This window comes from Chelon labrosus, assembly GCF_963514085.1.
Source record: "Chelon labrosus genome assembly, chromosome: 12".
Lineage (NCBI taxonomy): Eukaryota > Metazoa > Chordata > Actinopteri > Mugiliformes > Mugilidae > Chelon > Chelon labrosus.
Window position 1 is genome coordinate 10,083,018 of NC_140345.1, and position 10,044 is coordinate 10,093,061.

The following is a 10,044-nucleotide window of genomic DNA, read 5'->3' on the forward strand; positions in this document are numbered from 1 at the left end:
TCACCAAGTGAGGAAGACTATATTATTATTTACACCCAGCTCTCCCAGTTCTACTTTACTCTGTTGCTTACTTTTAGAGGAAACAATTAAAGAGTTAAAAACTTGTAATTCAGCTGCAAAGCGGTTGACATAAAGAAAAGGTGAGGATTGGAGACTGGAGAGGAAATTACAGCTGTGATCTTGTGAGTACACGCTGTGATTGCAGCATGGTGTGTGGCCAATGACTTGTGTGTGTCTGATGAAGGAAGCTGTGTGAGCAAGCTTTGTTCACATCAAACAGACCCGCAGGGCCCGCTGTAATGCCCTGGATTTGGACGCACGTCCGTGCGTAAAAGCGCATATCCCGTTACCAAATAACAATCTGAGGCCGCCATTCCCCTCTGTTAGTCAGTGTGTCCTTATTATAAGTCTGACATTGAGCCGGTGAATCAGCGTGTGTGTGCGTGTAGCCTACACGGTTCACCGGGGAGCCATCTCCTGATGCTTTAAATCGCCCGGGTTACCTTGCGCTAATTCGCCATGCAGTGTAGCGGATGGGATCATCCATCAAGAGTCAATAGTTAACGTCCGCTTTGTCCGGTCGCCATCCATCATCAGCGCGTGCGTGCATGCGCGCATACATACAGAGTGTGTGTGTGTGTGTGAGGGCGTGTTCTTTGTAGGACTACCTCCGACCCCGCGAGCCCCTGGCCCTGCCCCGTCTGACACGTCTCCTCCCCTCCTCTCTCCCCTTTCTTCCGTCTGAGCAGCGGGGGGCGAAAGGCTCTAAGGGGAAACACCGCCGACCTGCGACAGTGCCACCTTTTATTTTAATCTCTGCTTCTGTGTGTGTGTGTCTGCAGCTCTCATGGGTTCGGGCTGTTTTTCCTCTGACGCAGACCCCGTTAAATGGATAACCCACCGGTCGCAGCCAGAAGCTGTATCCCATTACCCCCGCTTTTATTTTTATGACACAGCTCCGTAGCGCACGGGAGGCTGAGGAGTGAACTTGGCCTCCCTCGTTCTCTCTCTCCTCCACGCACACACTGCACATACACTGTTTCTTCCTTGGCAATGCCCTGTCGAGACGACATGCTCGGGCCACTGACTGGCTATAATCTATAACAACGTTGACTGCATAAAAAAAAATAAAAAATAAAAAATCATTACTGTCATGATTAGCTGTATCACAAGAAGCAAAACACATCATACGACCAAAATATTTTATAGCAACTATATGAAGAGATGCTTCTCCAGAGGGGCGCGGTCAGTTTGGCTCATTTCAGGTGCGCGCATGGATGAGAGGCAGATCTGAAATGCACATGCTGCCTACAGGGGCGTGGTCAGTTTTGAAGAACTGTAATCTGTTGGCCTCCGGGGCGTGTCCGCATGGGAAGGGGCGTGCGCGTCCCTACTCAAGTACCTTTACTTTCCGAGCAATTCATTTGAAGCGCAGCAGCATTTAACGTGCACTGGTGCATAGATGAGATAAGCGCTCTGACCCAGTCACTCAGCCATCCCGGGAAGACGACAGAAGCGACTGGAAAGGCAAACTATCCGACAGTCCACACTCTCAGTCAGTTCATCTGATCCGCAAACTACCTGCACAAGAACATGGAGCGCACAACTGCAGATTTCTCCGGCACTTGGGAGATGACGAGCTCAGAAAACTTCGAGGAGTTATTGAAAGCACTGCGTAAGTGACATATTTTTTTAAATAAAAACAAACAAAAAAAAACAACAACAAAACAAACCAGTTTTCTTTGCGCCATTGGGATTTTATGGAGCGTTTAATTATTTGCGCAATGGCAGACATCAGATGAGTCAGCCCAAACTGACAGTTTTCTCAGCACATTGTAGGTCAGATCTTCCTCTGCGTCGGTGCACCATGGATTACTCTGGATCGCGCGGGTGGGGGGTCTTTGTCATTCTGCAGAACCCAAAACTCAATGTCTGGCCCCAAGCCAGCCTCACCCCTTTTTTCTCTCATCTCCCCTTTTGGCCTCCCCTGCTAACACAATAGAGACAAACGGCAGCACATCTGTCTCGGTCACAGCCTCAGATTGTGTGTGTGTGTATGTGTGTGTATGTGCATGTGTCTGTGTGTGTGTGTTTTCAAGAGGACCGTTATGACACAATACAGTGCAGGACAGTCACATCATTATCTGAAGTGACTGTCTGAGACAAGGACAAACACCTGCCGCTGAGACCCACAGTGTTTTTGTCTGCGTTTGCGCCACATCACCGGGCGCAGCTGGAGTCGGGAACAGGCGTCAGTGAGTGCGCGCGTGCACGTGCGCCTGCGCGGAGCCACGGCGGTCTGTCGTTAGGAGCCAATTCCCATTAGATGACTTGCCAGTGCACACCTGGAATTCATATCCTCACGTTGAGCACACAGAGAGACATGAATGCACCAGACGAGCAACCCTTTATCTCACTCTCCCACACACGTAAACGTACCAACTTATTCCACTGCATTGTTATTTAATTAGCTGTCAAACGGCAATATTGTCCTGAATAGAGACACGCTACCACAGGGCGACTGTATGTTTGTCTCCATCACTTTTTGCAACCCTATGCGTTTAGGGAAGAGATTGCAGAGGAGTGAGGGGGAAAGGATAAGACAATGATTATATGTTATAGCTGAGCAAAAGAAGAGGCCATGGTTTTATTATGCCAAGTAGATCCACCATGTGTGTTACTCTGATGCACCTACGCAGAGATGTTACACCCATATTCAACCACAACAGGAATACAGGTTGAACTACTTTAAGTGACAACTCTTGTGTTTGAGCCAAAACGTTCTCTGTGGTACATACACCGCTGCATGTGCTCTTATAATGCCCCTCTGTCCCACGATCGCATTGAGGGCAACACGCAGCTGGATACAGCCTGTCAGCACCCACTACCCTCTTCCCTCCACCTGTCCTCTTTTCCTTTCCTCACTCCTGCTCTCCTCCCTCTTTCCCTCATCTCGTCCCAATTGCTTCCTCTGCCCTCTGCTCTTTGACCTCTGACACTGATCGTCGAGCTGTGCACGTCCCCGGTGGTCAGGTCTGGGTGAATCGAAGCATTTTGGTCACAGGTTTGCAGACCGGTAATTTGTAACTATTAACAACCGGGCAGTCACTTGAGGAGCTTCTGCAGCTCTCTGTGGAGCCCAAATGGTCCACAGAGAGCACTCTAACTCTGAGTCAGCAGACTGACAGCCCCCATTTCAGTGTCAGTTTTACCACTGGTTATCATGTATTGAGAGATACTGTACAAAGTGGAAATAACAAATAAATGGGGTATGTTAAGGCTTAGTCCATGAGTCAGATGAATTGTTTGCTTGAAATTATTCAACCCACTAATCCACGTTTGCACTCACATTTCTGCATGTTGTTATAGAATAAGTGTTTCTATTCTTTACTAAATGAAAAGATGCAATGCCACAGTGAAAACTAAACATGCCTTAAATGCAGTGCAGTATAAAGTGCAATATTTCCCTCTGAAGTCTTGTACGTATAGATATATAACTCAAAAGCTTCGACAAGTCCCAATAGTTGACATTTCCTGCATACCGATGTCTGTACGCACAATGCAATTTGCATATCTGTCAACAAGACAATGACAGCGCACATATGCATGGAGCCGTGTGTGCAGCACATACAGAGCATACAGTGTATAGGATCGACTCCTGACGCACGCTGAATGACTGGGCATTTCCTTGTGTATATATTTACACTTGGTGACAGGTGGGAATGTGTGTGAGGTGAGAAGTGTGAAACCCGACTCGACGGTACTTACACACTGGGCAACGTACACACACTTCCCCTCACACTTGGACAGAGATCTTCACACACCACACACAGACTACTGCCCCCCGTCTGTTTCCCCTCCTTCTCCCTCATCCTCCCTCCTTCCACACCCGTCTGCTCCTCTTTCCGTCTCGCTTCCCACGCTGTATCGTGGGTTTCCTTCCTCCTTTTTGTCAGTATCTGACGAACCTTTTCACCTTTCCATTTTCTCTCAAAACTTCATGTCCACTTCATTCCATATATTTGCACTTATATTATCTAGGAGTGTAGATAAAGTATGGTGGTGGTGATTAGACTGATTTTAGGTTAGCATCCTGCTTCCTTTCTCAGAAGTGTCTTTTCAGTAACTCTCTTCATCTTTGAGAGATACAGGTGATTAATGTAAACAAATGGAACATGTATGAAATATTTCTGTCTTGTTAAGATACAACTGCTGTCAAATCCATTCATATGGACTATGATATTTTTCTGCAGTTACGAGAAGTTGAAAAGAGAAAAATAATGCAGACTGGAGTGCAGCATTTATCATGTTCATCTGAATGTGTGAGACCATGAGTGTGTTTTTGCAAGAGGGCAAAAATGATTACGTCTGGGGGAAATACAGATGTGCGGACATGCTTTGTCATGATAGATAAATAAATAGATAGATAGATAGATAGATATTGTCCTTTTTTATTGTCCTTTTGTTTCCTCTACCATCCGTATTGGTGCTGTGCAATAAAAGTGTGCTACTTTGATTTTGAAGGTTCAGAAAGAGTGCTGAACAAGCAAGAACACTCTAAAATTACCAAAAATTCAACCACAAAGGACACAAAAAAAGATCTGTCTCCATGAACAACGTTTACAACTTTCCTTATGGCTGTAACCAAACTGTAATTGAAGCAATATATATTCAAGGAGCCACAACGTACTGTGTCACATCTTCATTTACTTGTGTCCTTACACAAATCTCTCATCACTCACACGCTTATGTATTTTTGAATGTGTGTGTGGTTTTTTTCTTTTCTAGATGTGAACGCGATCTATCGCAAGATTGCAGTGAAAGCAGCCGCCAACCCGCAGGTGATGATCACGCAGGACGGAGACAATCTGACGATTAAAACCTCAACCACGGTCCGCACCACCAACATCAGCTTCGTCGTCGGGCAGGAGTTCAAAGAGACCACGGTGGACGGACGTGAATGCACGGTACGCAACACATGGACATCAATAAATTACCAAATGTTTTGCTTTCTCGGCTTAGTCACACACAGAGAGAAGAAATGGGTGTATGGGAAGGGAACTGTCCAGATTGCCTCAAACTGTTTGATTTGGCTTTTCATCATATTTGGACTGATAGTATAGCTTTACCCCTCCCTTGGTCTCTGAGGCCTATCCTGCTACACTTCACTCCTCTGCACTCTGTACAACCTCTTTAATCTCCCAGTGTTCCCTCCATTCCCCCTTCTTGCCCTTTCTTGCCCCCCATCCCTCCCTAATTCTCCCTGTTACTCTCCTCGTTTTCCCATGGATGGCCTCTGTTTGGCCGTCTCCAAAGCAAACACATGTAACCAGCCAGTGCTTCACTATTCTAACGATGAGAGCATCACAAGTTATCACCTCTCAGTGATCACCCTGCTCCAGCGTTCTTGTTTTCCCCCTCCAACAGACACTCCCTCTTTATATCCTTTCTCTGTGAAACAAACCGTACTCATCTGTGCATCAGTTCATCCATACATCCAACCATTAAAACAATGCGTCTCATGGGTTTCTCCCCAGAGTTTTCCACGTTGGGAGACAGACAGCAAGATCACCTGTGAGCAGACTCTGGTAAAGGGAGAGGGACCTAAGACAACCTGGACCCGAGAGATCACCAGTGACGGCAGGCTGATCCTGGTAAAACACAGTTTAGTTGTAAACCAGCAAAGGTTATGCTTTACTGCAGATTACAGTCCACAAAATATACTGTAATTATGTTGTAAACACTGGGTATCAAACCTGATTCTACCTTTAGAGCTGTTTGGATTTGACCAGAAATAATACGAGTCTAAAGTTTACACATTGGGAGAGTGAACATTCATTGCCGTCTTTGGTTTGACAACGACAACAACAAAAATAAATCTAGTATTTGAGGAGCTTCAGCACAGCAATCTTATTCTGATCACATTATAATAAATGACAGTGTCTACCAACTAAGAAATCTGCACCAGAAGGCGACGTTGAGCTAAGATTTATCTGGTAACCTAAAAATGATTCTTTCTTTTCTAGCAGTGGGAACTGTGCAGACTATGATAATTAACTAAACTGAGACGTTTGCCCCACAATTACTCTGAGCGGAGGAGAGATGTGGTTTATAATATACAGCAGCTAGCAGCGAAACATAAAACCTGAGAGCTAAATGGACGTAGAAAGTAGTTTTATTATAACTTTACAGCATCCCAAGTGGCAGAATGAATGTGTCCTGCACATATTAAATACCTGGTGAACCTTATTTTAAACATTTAAAAAAGTGCAACCCTTTCAGTATTCTGTGATTTCAAAATTATACCAGAGCTTTATCATCAATTGCTAAAAGTAATACTTGTGTACTTTCGATTTGCTAGCCAGTGAGGACATAACTATAATCTCATCTTGCATCTCATATCCAGTGAGTACCTGGTAGTTCAAAGATTCAAAATTATTGTCATTTTCACCACCTGTTGGTACTTACATCTTATACTGACATTTTTCTACTGGTAGCTACTACTAAGAGATTTATTGGAGCCACATTGTAAAACTAAATATCATTGTAATTTGCAGTTACAAGCGAGTGAAGTCATTAAAGCAAGAGTGTGAACAGCATCTGATCAGAAATCAAACAGCACGGGGCAAAACCAATTTAAATTTTAGTCATTTTTAAAGTTAAGTCTGATAAACAGTCTTGTTTGCTGCCTTTTGTTCTGCAGCTGAGAGACACAGACAGTGTTGTGTTAATTATAACTATCTGGTCTATCCAGAAACAGACATGTTTAAGTGGGAGGCTCTGCTCAGCGGGCAGTACGGGTTTATTTAAACAAACTTTCAAATATACTTCAAATATCTGACACACGTGTACCGGTAAACCAGTTAAGCTGGAGGGGACACACACAAACACACACACAGACACCCTCCAGTCTTCCCTGGAGTGAGTTGTTTTACACTGAGCAAATAGGACAAACATTTATGGGTTTACATTTAAGTTTGCATTGCTCTTATGCCCTGAAAACCAGAAGTACAGGTGTGTGTTTTACTGAGCAGAGTGTGTTTATTTGACCGTGTTTGTTCCAAACAGTTTGGCACAGTGAGATAAGATTCAGCTTTTATCATGGAACAATATTGAACTATAAATCACTGTGCCAGTGCTGTTGCTCCTGCGTGTGTGTGTGAGTGAGTGCCTGCATTAAACGCCCTGCTGTCCTCTTTCCTTCCAGACCTTCACGGCAGATGATGTGGTATGCACCAGAGTCTACAAACGACGATGAAAAAGAGCACTTCTCACTTTTTGTCCTTCAAGCCTTCCTCTCCTGCATCAACACTTGCATCTGTGCTCGCCTTCGTCACTGCTGGGTGATAGCAGTCTATAGTTTTATTCCATTATCCCCATTAGCTTCACTATGTAATAAGTGTGGTAACTGAATCTAGCATGTCACATATGTACACTATAGTCTTAGCTCCCGTGTTTATACATCCATCGTTCCTGCCCCATCAGATGTGTCCGACTGGAGCTTGACCTGCTAAGTGACAGCTCATGTATTTGGCATTGTTTGTGTGTTTGTGTGTTTGCGTGAGTGGTTCCATGGTAGCATACGAGGTGTGAGACTATATTTTTAGACGTGTAAACCAGTCTATGAACTCTTCCAGTTTCGGGTCAGTTTTGATGTGTCCCTCTGTCCTCTGCATATCTGTAGCCCTGTCCCACACCCTTTTCTAACTCATGACTACACTTTATATATACACTACTACACTAGAGTCAGTTTTTACATTGTGTCTCTTTTATATGAAATGTGAAACAATGCCTTCTATGAGAAAACAATAAACCACAATATCAACTCAGCTTGACGTCGACTCCTGGATCATTGTCAGTTCAAAAGCATTTATCAGCGCACATGTTTTATGGTTTGTGAGTGTAGCTGCAGAATGCGTGCACATTAGATGGCTCCATCTTATTTTAGGCTTTCTGTCAGCTGTCTGCAACTAGAATAACTTGTCTGTCCCCTCCCTTACAGTGGCTCCTGCTCCCTTCTCAGTTTTTCTGTCTTCCCATCCCTCCCTTCCTTCTTTTTCTGTCAATCACCTCTGTGCCACACGCTCTCGTTATTCCTCTCTCACTGTGATTCAAATGGCTCTGCTCGCCAGGGCCAATTGCTAGATGGCAGAAAAGCTGGTTCCCGCTGCAACACACACAGAGAGAGCCAGCTTCAGGAATGCGAGTATTACACTCTCTCTTATTTCCATTTTCAATGCCAAGTGCTTGGATGTGGTTCATATTTTTCCCGGTACTTAAAGGCTGCTTGACTTAGTAGGTCACCTTCTTGCAAGAGTAAGATGAGAAGATACCACCCTCAAATCTGTGTGGTAACTTTGAAGCTAAGCCTATGATAAACACTGAAAACAGCTGACACAGTCCAAGGGTAACAGACTGGCCTACAGTATCAGCACACTGACTGCCATCTAATTAATTCACTAATTAACAGGTTAGAGCTTGATTATTTGTTTAATCCATGAAAATCCACTCACTGTATTAAGAAGGGTGATGTGTTGGACTGTTTCTTTGTCTGGACAAATCATTTGCTGGAGTCTTGGCTGAATAAAATTTCCAGACCAAGAAATGATTCAATGCATTATCTCCAAAGACGATGGTGTTTTTTAGGTTTACATTTTTGCAAATATTAAGCAAAAATAATACAAATGACATGCATTTTAGCTTAATTTACATTACTGAGTCAAATCGTAGGCACACCATAGTTGCGTATACGCCAGAACATGACGTGCACCTTGCCCAGAAATGCAACCACACGTCACGGGAACGCAGACAACAACAACTTTGCCCTGTGCAAAAAGCATTTCACGGCCTATGTCTCTCAGTGGAAGGACAAGGACAGAAAATTCAACACCATCTCCTCCGACATGTTCTATCTTTATTGCATTGCGGTTTTGCTTAGCAAAAGTATTTATTAGCGCCAACTCCAACATTAGCTCAGTTCCAGCGAGCATAGCTTGAAGTGCAGAAAGAAACTCGACACTGACGTAGACACTGTGGACTACAGTATTAGCGATGTAATTATACAGCAATGATAAAACCCTAGAGCACAATTACAAATGCTCAAAAAAGCGTAGGTCCTTTGAAAAGGCCACGACATAGGTTCTGTGTAGATTCAACATGGACGTATAACTGAAGCTTCAGAGGTGTTTGTTGCCTTTGTCCAAAGCCAGGCAAGCTGTTTTCACTTACGATTATGCTAAGCTAACTGTCAACTGGACATATGGAGGACAGTCTAGGCACAAGACTGGTATTGATTTCCTCATCTTGACAAGGGGGCTAAAAGGCATCTCTTTTAAAATATTATCATATTCCATTAAACATTTGCATTTCTGGATTTATTTATGGACATTAATGGAACATCAGTTGTTATGGTGACCACGTACGTAGGACAAATAGAGGACAGCGCGTGACCTTTCTGGGTCGAACCACTTAACCCATTATCAAATGGTCTGAGTGCAAATCAGTGGGCGTGTCTCCAGTGGCAGGAAATGCTGGTTAAATTACAGGGCATGGTAGATTGACAGAAGATGTGTTGAACAAGGAACGGGCTATTAAGGTACCTGGAGATGGAGAGGGGGCTGGAGCAAAAGATGGATGACACAGAGTGAGCACACGCACGTCCGTACAATTACACAACAAGTAAAAACTAGATATGGATGGATTCCTCAGAGAGACATTTTGTGATGATAAACCCTTTTTAAAGAACTATCTCTTCTTCATTTCTCTTCTTACCCTGCAGCTGTGTGTAGTTACAGTGTGACCCCAATAAAGTCCCCTTCTCTGCCTTCTGCCCTAATAAAAAGGGGCAAATAACTACCCCTCCCTCTCTGTTTATTACCCCCTGGGGCAGTAAAAGGCAGCTGTCTGGACCCCTTCAAACCGCCCAGCTTGCACTGGACCCCTGTAAAAAACCACACAAATACACACACGGCAAACTAAAAACACACATTCTGGGAACTGTTCACACATACCATCAAACACTCACACTGTACATGCAGCTCATAA

General features: G+C 44.2%; 1 protein-coding gene across 1 annotated transcript; it reads left to right on the forward strand.

The window, feature by feature from the left end:
* Nucleotides 1-1,392: 1,392 nt before the first annotated feature.
* crabp2a (cellular retinoic acid binding protein 2, a) lies at nt 1,393-7,848 on the forward strand. The gene is made up of 4 exons (XM_084557779.1): nt 1,393-1,675; nt 4,789-4,967; nt 5,538-5,654; nt 7,208-7,848. Exons 1-4 carry the CDS (start codon nt 1,594-1,596, stop codon nt 7,256-7,258), a joined length of 429 nt encoding a protein of 142 aa, XP_084413905.1. The 5' UTR covers nt 1,393-1,593; the 3' UTR covers nt 7,259-7,848.
* The last annotated feature ends 2,196 nt before the right edge of the window (nt 7,849-10,044 follow it).